Source organism: Panthera pardus, unplaced genomic scaffold, assembly GCF_024362965.1.
Source record: "Panthera pardus isolate Hobbes unplaced genomic scaffold, ASM2436296v1 HiC_scaffold_6, whole genome shotgun sequence".
NCBI classification, from domain to species: Eukaryota; Metazoa; Chordata; class Mammalia; order Carnivora; family Felidae; genus Panthera; species Panthera pardus.
In genome coordinates this window covers 6,264,313-6,292,208 of record NW_026526991.1, presented here as the reverse complement: position 1 = coordinate 6,292,208, position 27,896 = coordinate 6,264,313, and the positions used below count along the sequence as shown (strand labels likewise).

General features: G+C 56.3%; 1 protein-coding gene across 7 annotated transcripts; it reads right to left on the bottom strand.

Moving 5' to 3' along the window:
- Positions 1 to 398: 398 nt before the first annotated feature.
- Positions 399 to 26,857, bottom strand: FAM118A (family with sequence similarity 118 member A). 7 transcript variants are annotated; one of them, XM_019447195.2, is made up of 9 exons: positions 26,780 to 26,857; positions 14,914 to 14,969; positions 13,896 to 14,148; positions 10,715 to 10,936; positions 8,955 to 9,083; positions 7,387 to 7,672; positions 5,693 to 5,725; positions 4,814 to 4,897; positions 399 to 1,633 (listed from the first exon to the last, which is right to left on the bottom strand). In XM_019447195.2, the coding sequence occupies exons 2-9, from the start codon at positions 14,958 to 14,960 to the stop codon at positions 1,614 to 1,616; spliced, it is 1,074 nt and encodes a 357-aa protein (XP_019302740.1). In that variant the 5' UTR covers positions 14,961 to 14,969; positions 26,780 to 26,857; the 3' UTR covers positions 399 to 1,613. The 7 variants fall into 7 exon arrangements, with proteins under 7 accessions (XP_019302740.1, XP_019302738.1, XP_019302737.1 ...); XM_019447193.2 differs by having other exon boundaries at positions 13,896 to 14,151; positions 26,780 to 26,801; XM_019447192.2 differs by lacking the exon at positions 26,780 to 26,857 and adding an exon at positions 25,405 to 25,644 and having other exon boundaries at positions 13,896 to 14,151.
- Between the last annotated feature and the right edge of the window lie 1,039 nt (positions 26,858 to 27,896).

The following is a 27,896-nucleotide window of genomic DNA, read 5'->3' as shown; positions in this document are numbered from 1 at the left end:
GACATGCTCCAGGTGCCTCTAGCGGACCAATGACGTTGGAACCAGCGTGCGTTTGAATTCGCTCGGTGGACAGCCGACCCGACTGCAGAGGCCGCCCGTCACGGCGACGAGGCCTCACGGCCTGGAGCATGGCGCACAGCTGGCCCAACCCCTCCTCTTCCGCGTCCCTTTCCACGCTGGTCGTTCTGGCCTGCCCTGCGTCCAACCAACTTTCAGACGCAGACATTCGCCTCTGGTTGCACTTGGGAAACGTCTAAAAACCAACAAATTACAATCTCTGCTTTTTAGAAGATTTAAACACAAGCAGTCACTTCTCAGCTGAGTGATAAGTCAAGGCCAAAGTTCTCATTAAATCCACTACCCCCAGCTTTGTCGTAACTAAAGCCGAGCACACGTAGTCGAGGTTAAAATTTTATTTATGACCAGAGTAACATAAAAGATTTTTCATGCTTCAAAAAGAGAAAAAAAGTGTCTCAAGCAGGTCTCTGGCTTATCTCTCACTCGCAACATGTTCCAACCTTATGTTTCTTGTTCTTAACTTTCTCTGTACCAGGGCGGGGGGGGGGGGGGGGGGGGGCAGCGCCATCAATGGGGAGCGTCATGGAATTTGGCAAGGACCGCACATCCGAAATAGGCAGCCTCTGGGAGGAAAGCAAGCAGGGTCCCAGGGTCACCGCCATGGCCACCGTCAGGTGTGAGCCCTGCCGCCAGCGTGGCGCTCTCCCGCCTGCATGAACCCCAAGGCCCCTGACAAGGTCTGCCCGCCTCATTCCGGGCAAACCCCAAACGGGCCCTGGGGAGACACTTCTAAGAGATAAGAACAGAAAGGCTGGACCTTCCCCCATAGTATAAAGACTCTGAAAACGTGGGATTTCTATTCTAACTAAAAGCTGCAAACTTGGTCTCGCGCTCCACTGGTCATTTCTCAGGCGCCCGTCGCGACACCAACTTGTGCGGCGCCGAGCTGCGCTCGTGCAAAGGCCCTGGGGCTCCGGGGCTCCGCGGCCAGTTGGGCCCTGCCGCTCCTTGGAGCCGAAGTCACCAAAATTAGGGAATTCCAAAGCGACCCCACTCAGCTGGCCTTTCCTCTTCAACACCGACCACTCTCACAGCAGCAGACTCGGTGCCTCAAACAAGCACCCACTCGTTCTTTCCTAGCGAACAACGCAACCACCGTACTTTGAATTTTTTTCTACAGTAACATGTTTCCACGTAAAAATCGTAAGTTTAAGTGTCTTTTTTTTTTTTTCCTCTTTGGCAACTACTGTTGCTTGGACAGTCCTCACCCTCCCCTTTTTACTAGAAAAACCACCTTGACGAAGGGGGCCCGTTGGGCAGAAGCCAGGAGTCCGGTCTCCCTCCCACCACGCCAGTCCCTGAGGTAGCCGTCCTTCGGGGCCCGTGTGAGGCTCTACCTCCCGAACGCGCGAACCACACGGTGGAACTTGCAGCCGGCCTCCGAGGCGCCCGCGCGGCTCTCCCGGGGTGTAGGACGGTTTTGAAGCGAGAGATGCCACGCGGAGTTCTCTGAACGTTCCTCGTTGCTTGGGTTACGGCACTGCGGTTACACAAGGCTGGTCTTCAAGTGGCAGGTTTTGGCAGTTTTAAAGATTTCAAGACCCTCCGGCATCGTCTGTTGCGACAAAACAAAGGAAGACCCAGACGTTAAGATTCAGCTCGGAGGAGCCTCCGCGACGGGACGTTGGCGTCCCACACCGTTCGGTTTTCCGCACACGCTGAAGACTTTGACACAGTGGCTGCTGTCTAGAAACGGCGTCGTGACCCGTACGCGCCATCGGGAACAAAGTAAAACCGCGCTAGGTTTGCAAAGACCGACGGGAATCTCCACCCATGGAAACGGGCGCCTTTCCCTTCCCGGAGGGCTTCCTCTGAGCACCACTCACGGCCGCCTGGGGAGCAGCGGGTGCCGGCACGCGGGGCCCGTCTGCTGATCCTGTGAAGTCCGCCGGGCGGTGAGCCCGGCCACCAGCCACACGGCCTGCCACCCAGGGGAGGCCCTGGACGGGAGAAGTGCACGCGCGCGGCAGTGGCAGCAGAAACACCACCGGCAGAGAATGACCAGAAGATCTGCCTTCTTAAGTATCACAGGCGACGGAGGAGCCCCAGACAGACAGGAGGAAAACGGAGGAGACAGACGAGCGGAAACCACCACCTGTCCTGGAGGAAACAGGTCAACGCTAATTTCGTCGTTTCCCTCGCTGTCTGGTTACAAATGTCCCCACTAGCGGAATTCACAACCCAAATATTTGCCAAAAGACTTCAGAGGAACTGCTCCTGGAATGGCATCCTCTCTCTACAGGAAAGTGTGTTGAAGCTATAGAAAATCGGCCGAAGGACCTGGACGCCCGCCCCTTCGGCGTCCATCCAACCGGTATGAACGAGACCACAGCCTCCCGTCTCCCCTTGTCACCAGCCCTACTCCGGTGATGACACTCTGCACGGAGCCCCATTTTTAAAACTACTTCATTTTGGGGCGCCTGGTGGCTCAGTCGGTTAAGCATCCAACTTCAGCTCAGGTCATGATCTCACAGCTTGTGAGTTCCAGCCCCGCGTCAGGCTCTGTGCTGACAGCTCAGAGCCTGGAGCCTGCTTGGGTTCTGTGTCCCTCTTTCTTTCCACCCCACCCCTGCTCATGCTCTGTCTCTGTCTCCAAAATAAATAAAAACATTAAATAAATAAATCAAATAAAACTGCTTCCTTTTACTAAGCGTTCTCCGCATTCACCGTGAATCTTTGCACCTGTGCCAGGCCGCTTCGACAGCACAAGCTCCCCACGATGTAGAAGAGGAAGATACTCTAACGGCAGCCCCACCGAGGGGTAACTTCTAGGTGCTGAGTAAATAGGTAAACTGACGAGTTACTTGCTTCATAGGCCTAGAAATTCTCAGTGGATTATTACATGTTTAGGAGCACTTTGCTTCGGTTTTCTTATGTAAAGCAAAAAAAATAAACTGTTATTTGAAAATCTTCAATCCCAATGTTGTCAGGAATGGAGTCAGACAACCAGGGAAGCCTCTGGTATCCCTCAAGATTTGTAAAGATCACGGTCTTGGGGGGAGGGGAGGAAAGATGCCACGAAAGAGAGTAAATCAGAACACAGAAGAGCTCCCAGAAATCAACAGTAGTACTCTCAAAATAAAAACGGAACCCAGAGACTAGGACACGATTTTGAGAATCTCCCAGAAAGTTTCTGAACAGCTGAACACAAAATGAACAGGAAGACATCGGAGAAAACGCAGGACCTCGGAACACAATCCAGTAGGCCCGGCCAGCATGAATTTGAGGACAAGGGAACACAGCAGAAAGACATAATCAGGGAAACCAGAGATTATCCCTGGGCTGGAGACACAGGAAAAAAAACTGAGCAACATATATAAAAAAGAGCTCCACCTAAATTCATGAAATTTCTGAACAGGAGGAAAAAGAAGATCCTGAAAGCTTCCAGAAAGGCAGGCAACAGATCACCTACAAACCACTGAGAACTGGGTTGGCAACAGACGGTCTCCAACAGGAAACATGGACCCTTGAGACGGTGGGTTTCCCAGCAGAATCCCACACCCCGGCCGTGAGTGGAGTATGAGGACCCCCGAGGGCCGGGGTGCCCCCCCCACCCCACGGGGCTGTGAGCGCCCCCTGAGGAGGTCCTGGCCAGACGGCCGGGGCAGGAATACAGGTCTTTGCAACAGTGGCCTAGGAAGCGAGAGAGCTCCCACGCGGCAAGTGTGCACAGCCCAGAGCCGGGCAGAAGGCCGAATGTCACGGGAAGGGAGGGGCCCTATGACAGACGATGATCCATTGGAAAATAACGTGGGCCGCCCGGGGGGCTCCGTCGCTTAAGCGTCTGACTCTCGATTTCAGCTCAGGTCATGATCTCACGGTTTGTGAGTTCGAGGCCCACGTCGGGTTCTGTGCTGACTGTGGACCCTGCTTGGGATTCTCTCTCTCCCCCTGTCTTTCTGTCCTTCCCCAGCTCTGGCTCTCTCTCTCTCAAAATAAATAAATAAACTTAAAAAAAAAAAATACTGCAAAACATTATTTTTTGGACAAGGGCAAAGAGAAATCTAAAAATTCCTCAAAACTAAAAAGCACCGACACGCAACAAGCAAAAAAGCACATCTGCCCTCGATACTGACAACATCCCGCCACTGACACTGGTCCCGTTAACACAGCACCGGGGTTGGCTGCTCAGCCAGGAAAAAAATGTCTGCGTCGTTTTAATAAAGTAATCGCTTTTGTTTTCCACCTTTTTTAAACTCTACCTCCTATAGACAGACCGAAGGGCAAAATCCGTGCCATGACCTTGGCAACCAGCAGGGGCCGGTTCGGGAGTCAGAGCCGGCACGTGGGCAACTAGAGGTGATGCGCCGACGCCTGGAGGCAGGCCTGAGGGCGCCACGTCTCCTCTCCCGGAGCCACGGACGTTGTCCGCTTAAATCAACAGTTTATGTAACTCCCTGTCGGTGACACGGGGAACAAAAGACAGATGACCTGAAGTGGTTTTCCCTGCGGACCGAGGGACAGAAGGCAGGACGGTGGTCAGCCGGGGTGCGGCGGGTGGGGGACAGGCTCCCAGCGATGCTGCTTCTCGAAGCGGGTGTGACGGCACAGAGCGCTCACTGCGAGAAGCCTGGGCTGACCTCCCGTGCGCTTCCTCGAGCGCGTGCCGCTTTCAATGGACACACGTGTCCTCACCCCTCCCGCCCACGGCAAGGGGCCTCATGACCGGACAAAACACAGGGGCCGCCAACAGCTGTGTGTGGCCAAGCGGCCGCTGCACAGAAAGCACACGTACCTGCATCGGACCGTCGGGGCCTCTTTGAATCTTCAATCCCGTTCTCTTCCAGCTTTCTCTTCGCGCAGTCCTGACACGCATTACCTACGAGGTGAAAGTTTTTAATCTGTTTTAGAATCCACCCTTCAAGGGCTAATAAATCGGATTTTACTGAAACAATAGCCAAATAACCCCTGCCATGCCCCACGGGTTGCGCTTTCTTCCAAAGAAAGGGACGGATCTGAAAGTCACGTTTAAGTGGGAAGGGGTCTAACGAAGGCGTCCTTTCACAGGGAAACGAGGCAGGAATGGAAAGTGGAGGGGCCGAGCCAGGCGGGCGGGGCACCAGGGCCGCACAGACCGGCCCCTTCTCCCCCACCAGCCCACCTCTGTGCACAGCCCGGTGCCCAGTCCGCCCACAGGAGGACGCTGGCCGCCACCCGGCCCGGCTCTGTCTTGCGAATTCGTAACCGGCCACAGCGGGCCTGGCAGCGAGAAGCTGCACCTTTCCAACAAGCAGCAAGCAGAAAAACTGATCTGAAAGCTCAGAACCTTGGCGATGGACACTTCTGAGGGGGCCGGGCCAGACCTGCTACACCTTAGACGGAGTCTTGTCTGGTCGCCCTGCCACTCTCACTTGTAAGACGGGAAATTGTTCTCGGGTGCCAGCACATGACCCGTGTTTGAGCTGCGCCTCCCTGCTGGGGGGACGCGTTTTTAACCCCCGCGCTGTGGCAGAGACCCTCGTGAGGGCGGGGCTGGCCATCACCTCTGGGGGGGCCGTTTCAATACAGGCTAAGTATTTACTACGAGAAACACTTGGTGATTCTGCAACAGCGGCAGCGAGCTAGCAGCACATGTAGGCAAAGAACGGGCTGGCAGAAATCAAGATCTGTTTACCCAACAGCGTGGTGCTGTCCACTCGGTCAGCATCTGGAGAAGAAAGAAAAGAGTCAGCAGAACTGAGACGTCACGTGCCCTTCGTCCTCATCCTCAGGGCAGCGGCAGGGACGGCGGCAAGGGCTGCTCGGAGAGGCAGCGCGACAAGGGGACCTGAACGCCAGCTCCGGTGTGCCGTGGGGCCCCGGGCCGGGAGCGCCCCTCCTTGCCTCCTCCCAGCCTCCTCCCAGGGTTACCGTGAGGATCGAGGGGCTCCACGTGTGGCATGTCTGGGCCAGCCTGGCACATGGGGAGGCAGGTACGGTACCTGCGGTCACTATCACGACTGTCCTTGCCAGGACACCACCCTCTCCGGTCAAGAGAGATAATTCGCGAAGGTAAGCACAAACGTCCTGAAGGACATGGTCACAGATTCCGGGTCCAAAAGAGCTTTTGGCCCTGACAGCTCGTCGGATGCACCCGGGGTCATGGAAGGTGGTCTAGCGGGGACAGGCAGGCACGGGGGCTCGCCCCAGGAGCCCGAGCTCACTCGGGTTTCGTGAGCCCCGGTCCTCGGGGCAGCCGTGCGTGCGGAGGCGGGGGAGGCCGTGGGGAGGGGCAGGATGAGGCCGCGCGGGCCTGCCTGGGACACACCGGATCCAGCTCCGGCTCCGAAATCTCTGGGCGTTCACCGGGCAAGTGATTCGCCTCTAAGCTGGCCTCGCCATCTATCAAATCATCTGTTTCGTGGCCCCGGGTCCTGTGACCGAACACGAAGGTGGAGAAGGTAAAACTGACGGCGGTGTGGGGCCCCGTGAGGGTCCGTCCCCGCTGCTCCTCGGGCTACGACACGGACCACTGCCCTCGACGTAAAGCCAACTGTCCGCTAGGACGAGCGGGGAAAGACGGAGCTGTCAGGACCATGTACGCATCCGGTCGGCCGCAATCTTGGCCTTCCAGGTCACAGCGGCCACGTGCAGCCGTCCACGTGGTCGACCCAAGTCCCCTGCCCGGGGGGAGTGGGGGGAGGTTCTGGCTGCAATTAAATGGCAGCCAGTAAAGACCGCTCCACGCCCACCATCATCCGTGTTTGACGTCCCCGACCTCAAAGCCATCAACTGCCCTTCTGACAGGCTGACCCACTTAAAAGCTGCTCAGTTACCCTGGTCCTTCCTGGGCGGGTCAACAACTCCCCCCCCAAGCCGGGCCAGGAATCACCTACGAGGGTGTGCTGCACGCGGCAGAACGGGGAAAAGATGTTATTTGCGAAAAGAAAAGTCTTCGTGAAATCATCTCGTGTCTCTGCGGTTCTAAGTCGTGAGCTGCGACACGGTGAGAATAAATGAGGTCTCTGCACTTTTTGGGGTTTCGGCATCTCAACGGCTGCGGCCGGCTGGGCAGTTTGCTCTCCTGGTTAAGGGCCTCGGCGGGGACATAGCCGGCCATCGGAAACGGGAGTACACGGGGGCTCCTGCACGCACAGCGCTAAACGCTAAGGCTCCGCTTGCAGACGTTACCATCAGACCACTTGCCCCAGCCTCCGATTTGTAACGGACACACGGACCCTTTTAAAACGTGGCTGGAGGGCCGGTCAACGTAAGGGTGTGTAAAACTACATCTCCACTTCGTCTCGCGGTACGTACGTTCTATCCCCAAGAAAGGAAAATCAGAAAGAACCCCATCGCTTTACGCCCGGAAGGGGGAACGGCCCGTACCTGGGCTGCGCTGCCTGCAGATCTGAGAGGCGAGGTCCTGCACGTATCCGGGAAAATAGTCAAAACAGTCCCCGTACGACACGACCTTGATCCCGTGCAGAAGCATGTCCGCTTGATGCTTGAAGAAGTGGTCCTCGTCCTCCTTGAGCACCAGCATGTAGTGCTCCAGCTCCACCTTGTTGGGCACCGAGTAGAGGAAGAGAGCCTGGAAGATCTGGTCCCGCAGGGTCTCTCCGCAGCCCACGAACAGGAAGGACTTGGTGCGGTACAGGTTCTGGAGCACCTCCTGCGGAGAAACCAGCCGAGAGACAGGGACGCTCGCCCGAAAGACGGCGAGGTCCCGGCCCGGCCGCGCGCCTGTGCCTTTAGAATGTCGCTCGGCAACAGGCCGTCCCCACCAGCCACACCGTCCCCAGTGTGAGAGGCGAGCCGTTCGCGTCAACGCGGCATGGCGCGTGAGCGAACTGAGGCCTGAGCCGCGCGCACACTCCCTGCTCGGCACCCGCGGGAGCCCCTTCCTCTCCAAGCCGGGGTCACGGATCCAGGTCCCAGCCGACGTCCAGCGTAGACGTGCCTTAAAGTAAGGAGAGTCTGACGCCCACCCACCACCCACCTTGTGGTGCAGTCCCTCCAGTCAAATCTCCTGGAATTAAGTACAATTTTAAATTCTCGAAACGGGAACTGAGGACGTTCCATTCGTTTCTGTCCAGAACTGTGTTATGTATGACGGTCTGGAATTAACGTGTCTCCGTGGCTCACAGACGGTAACGGGGGTGCCGCGGTCAGAACTGGGTTTCTGGGAGTGAGAGCAGAGAGCTGAGGAGGGGGGAGACCAAGGACAGGGACCCCAGGGAGCGGGCCAGAGGGGGCCGCCAGGGCTCTGCGCGGTCACTCGGGCGTGCGGCAGGAAGTTGCCCCTTCAGACGCCCGACACCCCAGGGGGAGGTCCGGTGTCCACCCAGGCGTCCTCGCAGCATTACCGAGGCAGCTGAGGGGCATCAGCCCGGCCACCCGTCTGGCCACACCTGGGCCGCGGGCCGGGATCGGCACGAGGACCACGGCGCCCGACCCCGAGCTTGCCGGTGACTCCGTGAGAATACTGTGGTTTGTAAGTGCTCTAACTAAAAGAGTTTATAGAAAGCTGAAAAGCAGCTTTTCCACACTTCGTTCTGTCCATGATATCAAAAAAGCCTCACAGGGAAGGAATGAAGTGTAAAACAAGGTTTTGAAAGCTAGAGAGAATGCCAAGCAGAGAAAGGAGAGGGGAGGCCTGAAAGAATGCAGAAAAGCACCACGTGAGGTCGGGACGAGAGGCCGGAGACAACCGGCGCGGATCACGCCGAAGAGATTCACCTGCGTCCCCGAGCGGCCGGGCCGTACCGCACGAGGACCGGGCACCCGTTCAACGCGCCAGCCCCGGGAGACAGAGCCGAGAACAGCGCCAGCTGTGTGGACAGAGGGGCAGGAGTATGCCTGGAGGCCAGGAACCCGCTCGGACTGCCAGCAAGCAGCCAGCGGCCACCAAGTCCCAAGGGGCGCAAGCAGTGCCTGAGGAAGGGGGGCCGTACCATGACTTCCGGGTCTTGAGTAACATCTTTGTACCCCGACGGATCCAGGACCATCCCGCAGGGATCGGTGTACAAGCCGTGAATGTGGAGAACTCCGTACTTGATGTGCCCTCTCGCCCACTGAAGGACCTGTGGGACAGCAAGCCAGGACACAGGGGAGAAAGCTATTATTTAAAGGAGGCAGAAGAGGAAGACATCTACGCCGGACTCGCGGGTTTTCAACCGTTCCTTGGAAAGAGCGAGAGAAATACTTCACTTTGTAATCGCACCTTTAAAGCCTAAGAGGAACCGGGCTATTGTGCCACTTGAGTCCTGTCGGACCAAGAACTGCTTTACAGCCGGCTTTCAGCACGTGAGATGCCAGCTACCTGCCGAGACCAGTTCCTTGAGGGGGATGAAGGGGACTTTCGCTTCTGAGTGACACGTTCTATTTTAGTCACTGCCGTGGACGTGTCGTCTGAACGCCCAGAAGAACACATGTGTGGACCCATAACTTATCAAACAGCCCTGGACTGACTTCACCTCAAGATCTAGAACAAGGCCCTTGAAAAGCTGCACATCACACACACTCCATTTTGTCTTCATGCCAGGGCCACCGTCACATCGGCGGGCAGGCCTGGCACCACCAGACATGCAGCAGGAGCCCAACTCTGTGGGCACCGGGCGGGAGGTGGGCCGGCCGGCACTTCTGCCACAGGCCCTTTGCACTTGATTTCCAGGGATGCGATTTACAACAGCAGCAGCCAGAGAGCCTCGCAGATGGGACCGCGTGGCTGGGGTGCGGCGAGCAGGCGCTCCGTCACGTGTCACAAAGAGCTCAGGGGAGGGCGTGACCCCACCGTGCGGACCGTGCCGGCACACGCTTTCGCCACATTCCGCGGGGGAGGGCGCAAGGAGCAGCCCTCAACGTCAAGGCGCGATCTCTACGCGCTTCGGCTTCCCGGGCGGATGAGCTGGATAACCCAGCAGCGGCGTTAGTAATGACACAACATCTTTAAGCAAACATACAAAGACACAAACATTTCACAAAAGAAATACAGTCAACAAAATGAAACCAGGATCGACCTTAGCGACAAGAGAAACAGAAACGTACACTGTTCACCGATTTCCACCTCAACGGGAGAAATGCGTTTTGTTTTGTTTTCTGGTGACACGTGTGACAAGATGTGGGACACGCGTGCTCTCTGACACGGCTGGTGGGGGCAGGAACTGGCTATCTTCCGGGAAGCAACCTGGTGATTCACATCATCTGTCTAAAATACTCTGCCCTCTGACCCTGCCGCTCTTCTGAGATTTTACCCTAAAGAAGTCACCAGAAAGACACACAAGTGTAAACATCTTGACGGTAGTGTTATGTGTACTTGTGCAAAGACGCTAACAATAACAGAGAAAGGATGGCAATTCTCGTTCAGTTCTCCCATCGCCCTGCCGTTTGTAAGCTTTTAGAAACAGCTTCGTGATCAGGAAACATTCCAAGTACGGTATTAAGGGAAAAATATCAAGATGACAACGTCACGCACAGCATCACCCGATCCAGAACGAGGGGGAGGGGCTACCCAAACCACCGGCCCTCCCTCCCACAGGGCCTGCCACGCGCACACACGCACGTGAGCGGGACAAAGGCACAGAGGAAACGAGCAGGTGAGACAAGTCGTCGCCCTCCCGGTGTCGCGATCGCTAATGTGCTGCCGTGAAAAGGAGGGCTCGGTCGGCCTGCGGAGGGGGGAAGACACCCCCGCCCCCCACCCTGCAGCCCGCACCTTAGTCTTGTCCTTCAAGTCCAGGGACTCCATGGGCTTGCTCTGCTGCTGCCCGAAAATCTCCAGCAGGTTGTCGTAGTTGGTGGTGAGAACCATCGTGCCCCTGTCCATCAGGCTGAGGACGGACTGCAACACCAGCGGGTTCTGGATGTGGTGCTCCAGGTTGTCGAAGACCTCCATCAGGCAGTCCTGGAAGAAGTTGGGCTTGGTGTCACCTGTACGCTACAGAAAGGTGGGACAGAGTTACCAAAACATCCTCTCTCAGCAACTACTGAGCAGCTATGCAGCAACATTCTTTCTGGCTGCTGCTTTCAGAAAGAAAGGAAACCCCGACCTGATAAGAGTTTCCTAAAACCCTGGAGGAGGCAGACGACGTACAAAACCTAAGTGGTACGTCAGTGGCGGCCAACGTTACGGGAAAGTGAAGCAGAAAAGGGGGGACGGTGCTGCTGGGGTCCAAGGGCACTAGGAATGGGGACACTGGAGCACACGCCCTCTGGGAGTGGCCCAAGCAGAGGGAAGAGCGGACGCAAAGGCACTGAGGCAGCAACGGCAAAGGTGGGTCCGAGGGTGATCCGGGGCCCTGGCGGGTAAGGGCGGGCAGGTGAGGTGACCGGGCACCAGATCACGTGGGGCTTTGCGGACTGCAGATTTCCCTGTGAGGAGCTGCAGAGGTGCTGGTTTTCTGTTTCTCGGTGCCACGGCATCTTCAAGTTAGGCGGAGGACAGTAAGGCACATGCTGCTGGGTGGTTCAATGGGACGGGAAGGAGATCCGGCCTGTGGATGGGGCACCAAAGGTCCCCTTAGGCCTTGACCGGAGCCACTTCTGTGCAGTGACGGGGGCAAAGCCCGGGCTCAAGAGGAGGGCGGGGGAGCCGCAAACACACACAAGCTGAGAGGGGCCGCGGGGGAGTGGGGCTGGGGGGCAGCCAGGGGGGCGCGGGGGTCAGGCGGCAGCGTGCACTCGGGAAGGCTGAGCCTCCCGGCCACCCCCACCGCACACGACACGACACGCACCGGCCCGCCCTCAGTTCTGTCCATCAGAAGCCACCTCTGTCCCGGCGCAGGTCCCAGGTCCCAAGACCCCAGGACGGCGCTCGACCCCCTTTTCTGACATTCTCGACTCCTTCCCCGACCCCAAAAACCCTTCCCCTGTTCCCGTGGGCCCGTCATCAGTAAATTCCCACACGTTCACCTACTTCTGTGAGCGTCCACCTCCTGGTGCCACTGAAAACCGGCCCGGCCCTGGGAGCACAGGGGTGGACCCAGCTCCCCATCAAGTCTCTCTGGCTGTACTTCTGGGCCAGTACCTGCCGGTTCCTTCAGCCACTCAGCTGACCCCCGAAGCACCTCCCTCCCTCCCCTCCATCGACCGCGTCCCATCTCCGCCACCAGCCTGCTGTCACATCCCGAGCCTCACCACCACCAAGAGCCCGGCCCTTTCAGAACCTCTGGCCGGGCCTCCCCTGGCACCTGCTCACCCTGCCAGCACCCCGGCGCCCAGGGCCACCCCGAAGCCAGCAGGACCCGCCCACCACCGAATCGGGTCCCGCGGACCCACCCCCCCACCTTCTCCCAGGAGGCAGCTGACATTCCGTGATCTATCACCGCAACTACTCCCCTGACCAAGCTTTCAACCTCACTGCCCCTCCCGTCCTTTGCCAGGATTTCCTGGCAATCTGGAAAAACTCGCCACTTACCCCATAGCTGTTCTCAACCTGCTGACCATGGCTGAGGAAACACAACAGTTCCGGCTGGCCTCACCTTAACTCCTGTCTTACGAAGTTTAAAAAAGCACAGAAGTAAAGAGAAGAGTAGACTAAGGCTCCATCTGTGCGGGAGCTCCAAGTGTCTGCCTCGTGGCCTCTCAACAAATGAACCACCTCTCACCGCACGCGGCCCCGCACCACCCGCCCCGCGACACTACTCTGTCCACTGACTCGTCCCCGTCCATCTCAGCAACCCCGTCTGCAAAGGCCCAGACAGCAACTGCTTCAGGCTCTGTGGGCCTCAGTCTCTGTGACAACTACCCGACCCTGCGCCTGAGCGTGAGAGCAGCCGTGGACAATACGCAAACGATCGGCGTGGCTGGGCACCGGCAACTTCATTTACAAAACAGGCAGCGGGCCAGGCCTGGCCCCACGTCCCAGCTGCCCCGAGCCAACAGAACACGTCCGCCGGGACAGCTGCCCAGCCGAAACACGTCCCAGACGCTGGAGACCCAGGCCGGCGCGACGAGAACACAGGCGGTAGACGCGGCTCCCACGTCAGGCAGGGGTGAGGCGGGAGCCCTCCCCGCTCCCCTCCTGCCCTGCCGGACAGGCACATGTTGGCAGAGGAACAAAACAAGGCCCGGGGGCCCCGGCCCTGGCAAACCAGCATGCTGTCCCGGGGCTGCCTGCCCGGACTTCCACGTGAGGGGCACAAATGTGACCACATTAAGTCAGTAGTTGGGGGCACAGCGGCCTAAACTCTCCCGGTCTCCCCGATGACCCTGCAGACATCCTCTCATGCTTTCTGTGCAGCGTCTCCAACACCCTACCCGCCCCCACCCCCCGCAACGCTCAGATGACGGCTGTGCTCTAATAAACCCAGAAGTAACCAGAAGAAACCCGCCCCTGGCCCCTTCCACATCGTGTAGCTTCCCAGCGTCCCTGCCTGTCCACGGCGGCTGCCTCACGGCGGACCCCCACCCCCGTGCCGGCACCCCCGACTCGAGGGGACCGCTCTTCCTCTCCACCAGATCACATCCCCCTGCGGACAAAGACGCTCTAGCTTCCCCCATCTGAAAATGTTTTCGGGAACCACCTGTCCTCCGAAGCTACGCGGCTGGCCTGCTTAAACCAAAACCACACCTCCAGGATACCCGTCTGCTAAATGGGCGTGAAACCAAGGTTCGTCCCCAGTGTGGCATGACACCCCAGTCACCACGTCTCGTATCCCGGCTCCACTCAGCACGGGCTCTTTCAGGAGCCCCGCGGTGCGCCCGCATCACCGCTGTCGGAAGGGACGGTTCAGGTTCTAAAGGACACGAACACGGTGGCTCGTCAGCCCGGCCCGGCCGAGAACAGAACGCGACGCGGGCTCGTGCAAGCGTTCTCGTCAGCTCCACCCTCTGCAGCCCCGTCCGGAAGCAAGTGACCCAGGGAGACCCGAAGCGGCCCTCTGAAACAGACTTACAGGCGACATCTTCCGGATCAGGTCGTGGGCGACGACCAGCAGGTCCCGGTCCTTCATCACCTTCCTGCGGAACTCCGCGACGTCCCCAGGGTGAAGCACCTCGAGCTGCTCGGCGGCCTCGATGACGGCCTCGATGCAGCTCCGCCACGAGCAGAGGGCGCGGATTCCCGGGGCCACCGCGGCGCTGACGCCCGTCCCGATGACCAGGAGCAGCTCCTGGGGCTGCTTCCGGATGAGGCTTTTTAAAAACTTTCTGCTTAAAAACAAGGGAAAGAGAGCGCGAAAGTCACCCTGGAAGTACCACAGTCAGAGGGAACATGACATCCAGGAACACCTGCGGGGCTCAGGTCAAACACGGTCACCCCCCTACTTTCCACTGCTGGAAGAGAGGCCCTGCCCATCGTGCTGTGCTGTGGGTTTATCTCATGCGCTCTGCCCTCCGTCCACAAAGGAGCTGGGGCCGGCTGTGCCTTGGTCGTCACGAGTCCCCGTGGAGGGCAGCGCGTATTTAAGTCATCTACACACGGGAACAACACGCTGGCAATTTTAACTCTTGACGCTGCTGGGAGCTCGGAAAGACCAACCGCGATGACAGAATGATCCTGCTGGCGGCGACAGGTAAGAAAGTCCCCGGCCCAAACCGGGTTTCTGCCGCTTATCCATCGCGACCCACCCCAGGCTGACCCCTCCTTAACCCGACACCACTTAACGCCCGTAACCCGCGGTCCACTGAGCCAGAGAAGCATGGCACTCCCAGTCTCCTCCCAGTCTCCGACGTGACCCCGGGTTCCCTTGTTGCTTGGTCTGGAGACCAGGTTACAGTCACTTCCTCGGGCAAAGAGAGAACTGCCTTCTGGAACAGTTCTTATGTTGAAGCAAAGGGCGGCTACACAGCCCGAGCATCCCTCCTGACACCACGTTCTCCTTGCACTTTCCCTGTGCGGGGGCTAAACACCAGCTCAGGAGACCCGTGATAGGTGCTCTACACCTGCATGAAGGTGTAGCTGACTTTATTTACCTGGATTTCTGTTCACTTCTGTTTGTGGTCTTTTCCACTGGATCCATCTGTAAATCCTAGAGAGAAAAATAAGTCAGCCGTGCCTTCTATTTCCCAGATCAAAGTTCTCTCATTAAGACTCTGGAAGAGTGAAAGCTAGAATTCAAATCAAAGGTCCTGGATCTATGTTAAATCACAATACCTAAAAAATGCCATATACAAAAAACATACATCCAGAATGCTTCCCAAGCCACCATTCCCACGTCTGTGTGACCAACCAGGCCAGGCAGAGGCTCAGATTCAGACTCTCCGAAGCTCTACTCTGGGCAGAAAGGGAAGGGAAAGTAACGTGTGCCCAGCGCAGACGGCACGGCGGGTCCGTGAGAGGACTCGACTCCAGAGGGCTTCCCGTGGGCACGCGCACAAACGACTGGTCACGGGAGGAAGGATGGCAAGTTGCCCACCAGAGCAAAGCCAGGGGGACGACATCTCCAGGGCGCGGAGCCCTCCTGCAGCCAGGCTGAAATCTAGTCCAAAGATACAAACTAAGTAAAAGGTCGATTCTTAGCTTCTGTAAAACAAGCATCTTAAGCCAGCTAGGTCTCTACAGCCAAACTATCTCCACAGTCTACGAATTTTACAGAATCACTTTCCCCCAATTCCAGAACTAATACTTCTGTAAATAAGGAAATATACAGAAAAATCAAGTTTATAAAGCCCATTACTCTGCTACCTATGGGCAAGAACTATTAGGAACATCTGTACATTTCCCTCAAGACGGTTTACATTTTTCCCATCACTTGAGTCCAAAGGTCATACCCTACTTTTTTTCCATGCGTTATAATAAAAGCATTTTCCCTTCCTTATTAAAAACATTCAGAACTAGGGGCGCCTGGGTGGCTCAGTCGGTTAAGCGTCTGACTTCGGCTCAGGTCACGATCTCACAGTTCGTGAGTTCGAGCCCCGCGTCGGGCTCTGTGCTGATGGCTCGGAGCCTGGAGCCTGCTTCGATTCTGTGTCTCCCTCTCCCTCTGCCTCTCCCCTGCTCACACTCTGTCTCTATCTCTCAAAAATAAATAAACGTTAAAAAAAATTTTTTTTTAAATTCAGAACTAGAAGTGTAATAGCTACATACACAAAATTCTACCTTATTAATATGCCATCATTTATTTTATCTAAAATCCCAAGGCAAGACATTACTACAGCACTTGGACAACCATCTTTGTGCACAAAGATTTTTATCTATTTTGGAATTATTTATTTAGGAGAGATTCCTGAGAAGTACAATTGCTGAGTTAAAGTATAAACACCGTAAAACATCTCAGCATGCACTGACAAACAACCTTTCAGAAAAGTGGTCAGCAAATATGGAAAAGCCTGGTTTCTCATATCCTAACCTGCACTGACTGGAAACCACCTTTTTACATGTGTAGTCTTTTTTTCTTTTAATCTCAATTAGAATCAGGTCACCAAAAATAATTTCCCAGGGTAAGTAAACAAGGCTTAATAGGTCTATAAGCATTAGATTGTAGAGCTAAATGGCATCCTAAGAATATGCCCTGACAACGCAGATACACCCGTGTGCAGGCGTGGATGCGTCTCTCAGCCCCGCCCCGCCCCAGGGAAGGGGTTCAATGCTTCCATCGACCTCCGGATGGTGTCTGTGACCTTCGCTCGAATGTTAAGAAAGCACAGCCCGCAGGCAAGAGGAATCCTGCACAGAGGCCTGAGATCTACCCAAAGGGGAAGGCTGGCAAAGTTCGGGCTGGCTCTCGTCCCCTCCTTCCATCCTCCCCACTAGAAAGTTCCGATCAAAGCCATCAAGTCCAATCTTTTTTTTTTTTTTTTTTTAACCTACTAGATATTTTCTATGGAAGGTAACAAATGTTGGGGCTTTCCACCATATTAAGTAACCCTGGACCCCAGCCCTGAGATATCAATAACTATTCACCAATCGTCAGTTTTAACAACTATAAAACGTGAATTCTTGCCGACCAAGTTTTGAAAGTTCGAGGCTATCTCCCGTGAAACGTGCTTGGATGTTCAAACTGTGGAGTCAAACAGCACGGGCTCCGACCTGCCAGTGAGGTAGCTCTTTAACCTCCTGCTTCAGGAAGGAACTTGAGGCTCGGTCCTACTCAATCATATTTGAAAAGTTAACGTGAGGGGCGCCTAGGTGGCTCAGTCAGTTAAGTGTCCGACTTTGGCTCAGGTCATGATCTCACAGTCGGTGAGTTCGAGCCCCACATCGGGCTCTGTGCTGACAGCTCAGAGCCTGGAGTCTGCTTCAGATTCTGTGTCTCCCTCTCTCTCTGCCCCTCCCCCATTCATGCTCTGCTTCTGTCTCAAATAAACATTAAAAAAAACTAAAAAAAAAAGAAAAGTTAACATGAGATGCTTATCGGTTGACCAATCCAGCTGCATCCCACCCTCCCCCCCAAAATAACACACATCGCTTTGAAATAGTTACTCCTGGGGAGGAGCCTTGCACCTCGGCCTTCTCTACGCAACATTTTAGAATATTTCTTAAACAGTCATTGGTCAACCAAAGACTTCAGAAATGCCTCAAACTGTTTCCATGGTAAAAACCTTCCTTCCACCTGTCTGCCGTTCTCCCAACTTCTGTTCAACTGCTTGTGATTCGCCACACAGGCAGGACCTTAGTTACAAACTGGAAATCTAAAAATTGCATTGACGCACCTGTCAAAAAGTATGAACGATTTAAACTTTGGCAGGCTCGACGGAACTCCGAAATTACGTGATTTCAAAGTTTGCCAAAGGAACTCATCCAGCAAGTACTGAACGCTTACATAACAGATGAGAGCCTGCCCTGCTGTGCGGTTTGTTTCTGGATTAAGCGCTCAAACCTCTCTCTGCCTGAGCTCGATGAAGGTCAGAAGCCAGCTCCTTAGACAGCACTTCAGACCGAGTCACGGGCTCCAACTGCAATGGCCAGATGTGCCTCGAGACAGAGACACTGCTGTGCACCTTTAAGAATCCAAGGAGCCAGCAGGGGAAGCACTCAATTATATTAAAGCTCAACCCAAGAACCGTGAAGATGAACCGCACAGCTGCCCATATTTAGACATCTACGGTTCGTTCGAACTGCACGCTACAGACACTACCTCATTTCCTGTCCTTTCAGCAGAATCATCAGCAGAGCCAAATCTCACCATAACCCAGAAAGTACCCCCAAAGCGCTCCTTCTTCTTAAACCAAGGGCCGAGTAGGAGATTTCCAAGGCAATTAGCGCCAGATCCTAGAAGTTTCAGCAGGACGCAGGGCAGGCCGCTGGCAGTCTGTTCCCATCCCCGACACCATTCTGCTAAGCCAATCAGATTCTAGACAACAGTAACAAAAGCCTTCAGAGACCTTTTAGAAGCTGCATCTTTTGGTTTCCTTGGTGACCATGTCGTCACCAGTGTGCAGGCCCAGAGCAACCCGGTTTTTTTTTTTTCTTCAAGGACCTATCAGCATTTTCTGAAAGTGGAATCAGGCCCCAACACACATCTGTATAAGCAGTTCTCGTCCTTTTTCTCTAAAACCATGAATAAAAGTCTTAACAGGATGTTTTCTGCTTAAAATTTGAGATCATGAGGGGCGCCTGGGTGGCTCAGTCAGTTGAGTGTCCGACTTCGGCTCAGGTCATGATCTCACGGTCCGTGGGTTCGAGCCCCGCGTCGGGCTCTGTGCTGACAGCTCAGAGCCTGGAGCCTGCTTCAGATTCTGTGTCTCCCTCTCTCTCTGCCCCTCCCCTGCTCATGGCTCTGTCTCTCTCTGTCTCAAAAATGAATAAAAACGTTAAAAAAAATTTTTTTTTTTAATTTGAGATCATGCATAGTTTATGAACTAGCTTTAGAGTAACCAGAGACTGTCCTACTCTTTGAACCCCCAGCATCCAGCACGAAATAAATGCTCATCAAACGGAGTCCAACGCAAAAAAGAATAAACTACGACCACGGTCTTGGTGATCACGGCTAGCGAAACAAGGCCCCCTCCCAGCTCCCTAACCCCACGGTGCCAGACTGTGAAGGCCCTTCCCCTACCATCCTGCTTCCTGATAACCACGCCCGTGGACGGTCCCCTCACTTACTAACTCTGGACCTCATCATCATGTGACTTCTTTGACCAATGGGATATGGGCAGCCAGCAAAAGTTTGAGGGGCACTTTGACACTGGAACCAGCCCCCTTGGAACTTGGAACTCGGGCCTTGTCAAGTGCAGTCCAGCCTTCTGGGAGGGTGAACAGCCACCAGGGGAGAGCTGAGGTACACCATGTGACAACCCAGCACCACCCCCGACCCAACACAGAAGAGGCTACCCGGGGCCACTCAGTGCCAGTCAAGCAGCCCGATCAGCACAAGGGCAGGGGTGACGCCCGGGAGGCCAGCCAACGACCTGCCGGAGCGGGCCCAGACGCCGAGCTGCAGAACCGACCCTAGTTTGGAGCGCCCATCACCACCACTGTTTTCCACCGCCACGAAGAGCACAGAGACGGGAAAGGAAGGAGACCAAAGCGTCAAGAGAACGGATCAACGAGTGCTTGGATCTGGAGTACTGAGGCGGAGGGAGAGAACGTTGGTCGGGAATGGTCTTTATTGCGTGAGCACAACAAAAACCTTAAACTGAAACTAATTACTTTCTATTACAAATTACAGCACGAACCACGAATTAGTCTGTGGGATCAACAAACGTCCTTAGACAAACCCCTTCGTTTCTTTCTGTAAGTGAATTATATGGGTTTTGAGCGACCCAGGGGAGTGGGGAGAGCTCTCAAGTCGTACAGCCCTTGATCACAGGCAAGAGACGTGTACTCAACACATATTCCCTTCACACAGCAGGGGAGGAGGTACTGCAAACATCCGCCAGAGTTTGCACGTGCTGGCTTTCACCTCACCTCTAGTCCATCCGGAGGGCGACGGAATGAGATGCTCCCAGAAGGTGTGCCCAAGTGTTGACACCGGCCATCGTGACTACAGATGACTGGATTCCCACAAAGGCCCGGCCACAGGGCGGCCCTCCGTACAACATCCTATCAACGGTACAGCCACCACTGTTACAGAAGTAACCCACACGGAGAGATGTGTAAATGTGCTGCTCACAGGAGACAGACTCGGACGGAGCTCACCCTTGAACAGGTGGGGCACCAGCACCCCACGTGGTTGAAAATCCGCGTAGAACTTTTGAGTCCCCCGAAACTTAACTACCAACAGCAAGCGCCACAAGAGAGCACTTTTTACCGAGACACAAAATGTACAGAGAGATGGAATGCTCACGGGGAGATCGGTGCCCGTGGCATTTTAAGCAGATGCTGGCAGGACTTGAACTCACCACAACAGCGACCAGAGGTGGCTACAAAATAATGACAGTACAGTAGGACTACAGGTAATTTTATGCAGTTTTAATAGTGCATTTCTACGTCTGTCGACATTTCTCTCCACGGAGAATGAAGTCACACACAGTCTGCCAGTTTTGATGAATTTTAACTCTTTAATGGACCTGTGTGTGCTTTATGGTAGTTAACTGATCAGATAAACTGGCATCTACAAATATTTTATGCATTCAGACATACCGAACTTGTTCTGAGTTCTTGTGACAGTTCTAGGCTATGTGGCTTGTCTGTGTTCTTTCAACTCACAGACTCACAACTCTAAAAAAAAATGTTCCAATATATTGACTGCAAACAAGCTGCAGGTAAATGGACTCAGAGTTCAAACGCGTGTGGTTCAAGGGTCAACTGTACAAGGATAAGTGCAATCCGTGGAACCAGCGTGGGTTCCTAAAGACTGGGATGTCCCACAAGGAGGCCAAAACCCACCTGTTGTACTCTGGCTGCACCAAGGCAGGTCTGAAAGCCCGGGAGCCCCGAAGCGAGCACTTCCCCACGGCAGTTCCCATAGCTCCCGGCACAGACACCCGTGGTTACCGCTGTCCTCTCCTACTCCGATGTGACTCCCACAGACCGCCTTCTTCAGGGCAGCCTGGCTTCCCATGCAGACTTGGGGGCGGGGGGCACAGAAGCAGAAATCACCGGGTAAGAAGAGCCCAAGCTTTCAAGTACTGCGGACAGCCATGCTTCTAACCACAGATGAGTCACCTGGGGGTGAGAAATAAGCTGCCAGAGAATCGGATGAGCCGACGAGGTCACCTGATCCGGAAACAAGGTGCAAACGGGTAACAACCGAGCTTCCGGAACCGCAAAGAGAGGCCCGGACCCGAAACTACAACTCCCAACAGAAGGCAGCGCTGGAGGCACCACGGAGAAAACACCAGACCTGGAGTCGGGAAAACACCACCGCGTCCCAGCCGGGAGAGCTCTCTGCACCTCGGTTTCCAAATCTGTCACCTGGGAATCCACCACCCACACCAGCGGTTGGATTGTTGTGAAAACTCCAGGTGAGTCAAACATCCGAAAAGGTTCTCACTCAACCGGAAAGGGGGCGCCGCTATCGGCCGGCTCACCTCCCCCAGCCTCGGGCAGCTTATTTCCGCGACACCACTGTGCCAGGGCGGGAGCACAACCATGCCCTAATTTGCCCACAGTGCAGCTTAAACTTCGTCCCAGCCATCCCTAATAGGGGATCTCCAGGACGAACTGTTTTTCTTCAATTTACAGAATACATGACACTTAATTTGAACCTCAATTTGAACACATGACACTTAACCCATCACTTTCTAAAGTTCAGTCAAAATGGGGCGCCTGGGGGGCTCAGTCGGTTAAGCGTCCGACTTCGGCTCAGGTCACGATCTCACAGTCCGTGAGTTTGAGCCCCGTGTCGGGCTCTGGGCTGATGGCTCAGAGCCTGGAGCCTGCTTCCGATTCTGTGTCTCCCTCTCTCTCTGCCCCTCCCCCGTTCATGCTCTGTCTCTGTCTCAAAAATAATAAAATAAACATTAAAAAAAAAAAATTAAAGTTCAGTCAAAATCAATTACGACAGGGAAAAAAAAAATGCTTATTTTTACCAGTTATAAATGAACCACGCCTCCGGAGTTGCTTGGGCATAAACTGGGCAAAAATTCCCAAACCAAGAAAACAACAAAACCCCCCACCAATAAAAAACATAAAAGTCACAGTTTAGTCCAAAAACCACATTTGTTACTGACATTTTTTGTTCCCGTATGAGATTCAGGGGAAAGTACCAAGCACTTTGCATGCATTTTCTCACTTAATCCTCCCAATAACCCCTTGAAGTAGCTATTTTTCTTACATCTCATCCGGCCAAGGCTGACATTAAACCCTTCTAAGAGGCCAGTCACCATGATGTTTTCTCCTAACACGAGTGTGGTCCAGAACAGCAAATATACGTGACATTTTGCCAGGCACCCTGCCAACTAATCACGTGTTGGCTGTTTGAGTTTGTCCATCATCAGATGAGACACGTCCAATTAACTCAACCAGATGTGCCACTTCATGATAAGCCAATAATGGTGAAGACACACCAGTACCAAGGCCAAGGGCAGGCCGAACCCCCAGCATGTCTCCAACCCAACAAAAAGAAGAGATGTTCTAGAAAGTCCACCTCTAATGAAATGCAACATTACGGAGGGATCCGAAAGGGACGGGATGCCAGATGCCCTCGTCTTAGAGAAGCGGAAATGGAGACTCAGAGGGAGTGACCTGGTGAAGGCCCCCCAAGGAGTCAGGGGCCCGCTCTGCACTCACCGCTGGCTCATGGCCCATAACTCTGAGCTACCCTGGGCACCGCCTGCTCCACCGTGACCCCAAACCCCCATCTGAGGCACTCACTGCATCCGACGTACCTCTTCTTACCGCCAAATCTCCACAAATAACAAGCCACGGTGTTTCACTGACCGCCAGTTTCACCTGCTTACGTGACTCATTTTCCAGAAATGCTAAGAGAAGAGGCCACTATGAGGAAGATCTAAGAGGCAGCAGAGGCAGCGGCAGGCAAAACGAGCAGTTCACAACAGTTTGGTTTGGTCTACGCCGCCGACCTCCACAGGGACGGGCAAGGAGGGCGGACTGGGGATCCAACACCGCCTCCCAGGACTTCCCTCTCCGGGCCAGGGGATGCTCCGGGCTCCTGGCAGGGAGGAAGCAGGGTGTAGCAGGGAGAGCCCGGCCTTCCAAGTTATGCAACCAGGTGCTGGTGGTCCTTCTTAACGCTAAGTTACTCGCTCTGAGTCTCTATCTCCGCCATCTGTAAGAAGAGGAATAATATCTCCCGTCTGCTAGCGTTGCTGGAAACATCAAAAGCGGTAACACTTAAAAGAACACAGCCGAGGGCCGCCTGGGTGGCTCAGCCGGTTAAGCGGCTGACTGCGGCTCAGGTCCTGATCTCACAGTTTTGTGGGATGGAGCCCCTCTCGGGCTCTGTGCTGACAGCACGGGGCCTGCTTGGGACTCTCTCTCTCTCCCTCTGCCCCTCCTCCACTCACACGCTGTCTCTTTCAAAATAAATAAATAAAGTTAAAGTTAAAAAAGGACAAAACCGGGGGCGCCTGGGTGGCGCAGTCGGTTAAGCGTCCGACTTCGGCCAGGTCACGATCTCGCGGTCCGTGAGTTCGAGCCCCGCGTCAGGCTCCGGGCTGATGGCTCGGAGCCTGGAGCCTGTTTCCGATTCTGTGTCTCCCTCTCTCTCTGCCCCTCCCCCGTTCATGCTCTGTCTCTCTCTGTCCCAAAAATAAATAAAAAAAAAAAAAGGACAAAACCTCTCCTCCAGGAACTAGTAAGTTCCAAAGTCAGTCAGTTCCCGGGCAGAAAACTGTAGGCTCAGACAGGAAAGAGCTGAACGGCAGTCCTGGGGCTCTGGACTTGAGGAAGCAAGCCACGGTCCCCATTGTCACCACCCCGGCCCAGGACCCCTCTCTCACGTGCTCCCATGACCCGGCTTCCTCCAGACAACACCCACTCCCACCCCCCCCTGCAGCCAGTGGCTGTTCATAAACAGAAACCATCTCACTTCCCCCCTTAAACCCGTCAGCGGGCCTCGACTCCGACTCCGAACTTTCACCCTGACCCCCCCTCGCCCGCCCCTTTCTTTGCCTCAAACCCCGCCCTCGGCCAAACTTGCCGGGTTCCCCCCTTCTGGTCTCCCCAGAATTCCCCTCCCTCCTCTCCACCCACCAAGTAAGTCCTCCCTTCCTTCAGCCCTGCGCTGCATCGCCACTTGCTTGGGGTGACGGCAGAGGCAGTCAATCAGCAAAGGGCCAAGGGCATGAGCCTCAGGGAACGAAGCTGCATTCTCCCCACGTCAGAGTCCCACAGCACCCCGAGAACATCTTCATTACGGGAGGCAACACGTCTCCAGCCACCCCAGGATGGATCTCGGCTCCAGCCACACTTCTCATTTCCAAGATCGGCTGTGCCTCGTGGCAACACCCCTGTGCCTTTTCACACACTGTCCCCTTCCCCGGAACTGCTCTGGCAAGCTGCTGCGCAACCCCAACCTTCAAGAATCCGCTCACCTGTTACCCATCAGCCTTCCTCCCCTTCAACAAGCCCCCCAGAACGCCACTTCCTGAGAATCCGGCTCCCACCCCAGCTGGGCTCAATGCCACTACGCTGGAAAAACTACCCACTTGCTCAGCCTCCCAACCCCCACCCCCACCCCTCCAGCGTGGGGCCCCGAGAGCAAGGACTCTGTCGTCTCCAGCTCCAGTGTCAATTCCTCCTAAAGATCAGGCCTTCAAGAGAAAAAGGACTCGTTCCACCAGTGAAAAGATTAAGCCAAGGAGACAACCTCAAAGGCTGACTTGCCCTAACCCCCTCACCGAGGCAGCTCTACCTCCTTCCACCACATCAGCGCTGTTCTCTAGACTCTTCTGTGAGGCCATATGAGTCTCATCAAAGAGCATTAAAAGTTAAACACTGTCCCTGCCCTGGCCTCAATGCAACAGCAAACACAAATGATCCCGCGGGGGCTGAGGTCGCACCCCCTGCTCTGATACAGAGGCTCATCGGCTGACCTGTTACAGGCCCCCACTTCTTGGGTACTCGTGAATTCACAAACCCCAGCGAAGACTCACGGGTGCCCCTCGGGGTCCACGGACCTCAGGTTTGAGAAACCCAGCCTGGAGACCAGCCCAAGGGGGAGTGGACACTCGGGGCAGGTGGTAAGAGAGAAGGGCAGGGGAGCAGCCCCGGGGTGGGGAGAGAGGGCACCGAGGGCCTGCGCGGCCCAGGGGGCTTCTCAGGAGCCCCGCGCACCGGGACGGTAACCTGGGGCGGGCTCAGGGGGTCCTCAGGCGATGTGGGGGGCGGTTTCCGGAACCGAGAGTCCTCGGGGTGTCTGGAAGTCTAGGGGAAACCCTGAAGGGTCTCGGGTTGCGGGGTCCTCCAAGCGGCGGGGGCCAGAGGTGGCCCAGGGACTGCGACAGGGTCTCGGGGACCAGGGGTCCGGAGGGGCGCGGGCTGGCCCCCAGGGTGTCTCGGGAGGCTGGGGTCCCCAGGGGAAGGCTGGGAGGGGTCTCGGGGACCGAGGTGGGTCGGAGTTCCCGAAGGGGTTCTCGGCCCGGACCCCCCGGGGCCTGCCCGCCCGGTCCCCTCACCTGCCGGGCCGCCGCGCCGCTGGCCGGAGCTCGCGCTCCCGCCGCCGCCGCCTCCCGCTCAGCGGTCGCCCTCGTCTCCGGCTCTCGCGGCGGCCGCGCGCTCCCCGCGCTGGGCGGGGCCGGAGGAGGGCGGCCCGCGGCCGGAGGGCTGCGCGCGCAGCCGGGGCGGGAGCCGGCGCCCGAGCCGGAGCCCGAGCGGACGCCGCGCGGCTCCCGGGGGCCGGCCGCGGCTCGGCCGCCAAGCCTTCCCCCGCACGCCCGCCGTAGCCGCGCGGAGGTTCCGCCCCGAAACCGCCGGCCCCGCCCCCGGAGCCACGCCTCCCCTCCTCGAGCTCTCCCGCGCAGGCGCAGAGGAGGGCGCGCACGGAGCTCGCGCCCGCGACCCGGCGTCCGCGCCGCCGCCCTGCCGGGGCTGGCTGCGCGTCCTCGCTTCTCGCATCTGCAAAATGGGCGCAGGCGCACTTTGCCGGGACGCGGCGAGCGTCTCTGTGAGCCCGGAAGCGCCGCTCGGCAGCCGCGCCCCGAAGCGCGTTCGCGCGCGGCTTGGGCGCTCCACACCCCGGGCGCGTGCGCTGCGGATCCCAAATGCGCCACCTGGCCGGAGCCCCCTGCCCACCCGAAGCAGTCGGCCCCCCGCCCCAGCCCCAGCCCCAGCCCCGCGCTCTGCTCTTGCGGAGCCCTCCTCCGTCTCTGAAACCGCGCACGCCTGGTGTTTGCTGCCTCCCTGCCCAAGAGAACCGGGACCCTGCCTGCAGGACCCCCTGGGTCCCCAGCAGCTAGCACGGAGCCGGGCGGTCGGTGCCAGGCGTTTGTGAAGGCGCGAGTGCACCCCCACCCCCGCGCTCTCCCCTCATCAAGAAATGCCCTTCCCCAGGGTCTGACAGTTGGGTTCGGGTCCCCTTCGTGCCCCAGGGTCTGCGTCCGTAAAACGGGGTGCTTGAGCGAACTCATGATCACGCGTGGTTGCACTTGGCGCGGGAACACGCAGCTGGACTCGTCGCCTGGTCATCCTGTTATTCAAGTGGCTCCCTCCCCCCTTTCTCTGCCCCTGGAAATCTCCTTCCGCGAACAAGACCCAACTGGACCAAAAACCACTTCCTCTGCGCAGCCTGTCCGGCTCCGCTCTCCCTGCCCTGCCCAAGCCAGCCAGAGCTGATTCTTCCTTCCCTCCTTGGCATCTTTGTCCCTGCCTGGCGTTAATTGCTTGTTAACATCCCCCCAGCCCAGCCCACCCGGGGAAGTTCATGCGTTTCAGCAGCCTGTGAACTTTGGCGGGGGGGGGGGGGGGGGGGGGTGCCCAGAGCACTGGTGGGGAACCGTGGCTTCGTAATAAACAAGGCAGAGGTGGGCTTCCTGGGTGGTGCCAGGCACTCACCTGAGCCTGCTGTATGCGTGCCTTCGTTCAGTCCTCAGAGCAACCCCTAAGAGGAAAGTGTGCGAGAGGCTCGGCTTCTCTCAAGTTGTGGAAAATTACTGAGAGGTAGTGCCACCTGGCTGCCTGGAGCATTGTCAGGGCAGATAAGGGACTGGCATGGCGCTGGTGGGCTGGTGTGTGTGTGTGTGTGTGTGTGTGTGTGTCACAGCACTCTGGGCACTGCGGGGTGTAATTGTCTGCGCCCTAGCCTCCACCCAGCCAGCTTGAGCGTGTCCTAGTGTGTGTTGAGCAAAGGAGTAAATATGGTTGTGGGTGAAACAGCAAGACTCAGCTCCCGGAGCCCAGGGACCAGGCGTGCTTGTGTGCGCGCATGTTCGCTCCTGTTTATTGAGCACCTGCTAAGGGCCACATTCTAAACTCTCACGCACATCCTGCTTCGTCCACACAGTCACCAAATGCAGGCGGTATTCATCGTTCCCCTTTAACAGACTGAAAGCCAGACCCAGGGGACTCAGAGTATCTAAGCCAAGCTGGCGAGCAAGCATCTGCTTGGGACTGCTGCCAGGGGCTGTCTGGCCACACAGGGAGCTTTGCACTGTCAGAAAGGAGAGAAGGCCCGGAGTCACAGACAGGGTCCCAGGAGGGGTGACCGGAAAAGACGTCAGAGACCAGCCAACAATCCTTCCATCCTGGAGAGGAACCTGTCACTTTATTGCATGGAAGGACCCACAGAACACACGGATGCCCCGCGCCGGTGTGAGAGGCAGGATGTCCACACATCATATACCCTGGACCACACCCTCCATAGATAGCAGGCAGAGCACATACACACCCTCACCCTCTGTGTATATACCCCCTCAATTACACATGCATGCACACTGTAGACACTGATGGAAAGGGAGCTAATTATACCTTTTGGACACCACCCCCCATCAATTTCCTGTAGAAACTTATGTTGCCCCTGCCATTGGGCAGGCCAACAGGCAGGGCTGTGATCCAGCACCGGGCAGAGATGGGGCGTGTGCGTAGTGGGATGGCTTCGCCGGCAGGAGAAGGGAGGAAGGGAGCTTGGCACGTGCACCTTGGGAAAGTCTCTCCAGCCCTTTTCTGCCCCAGC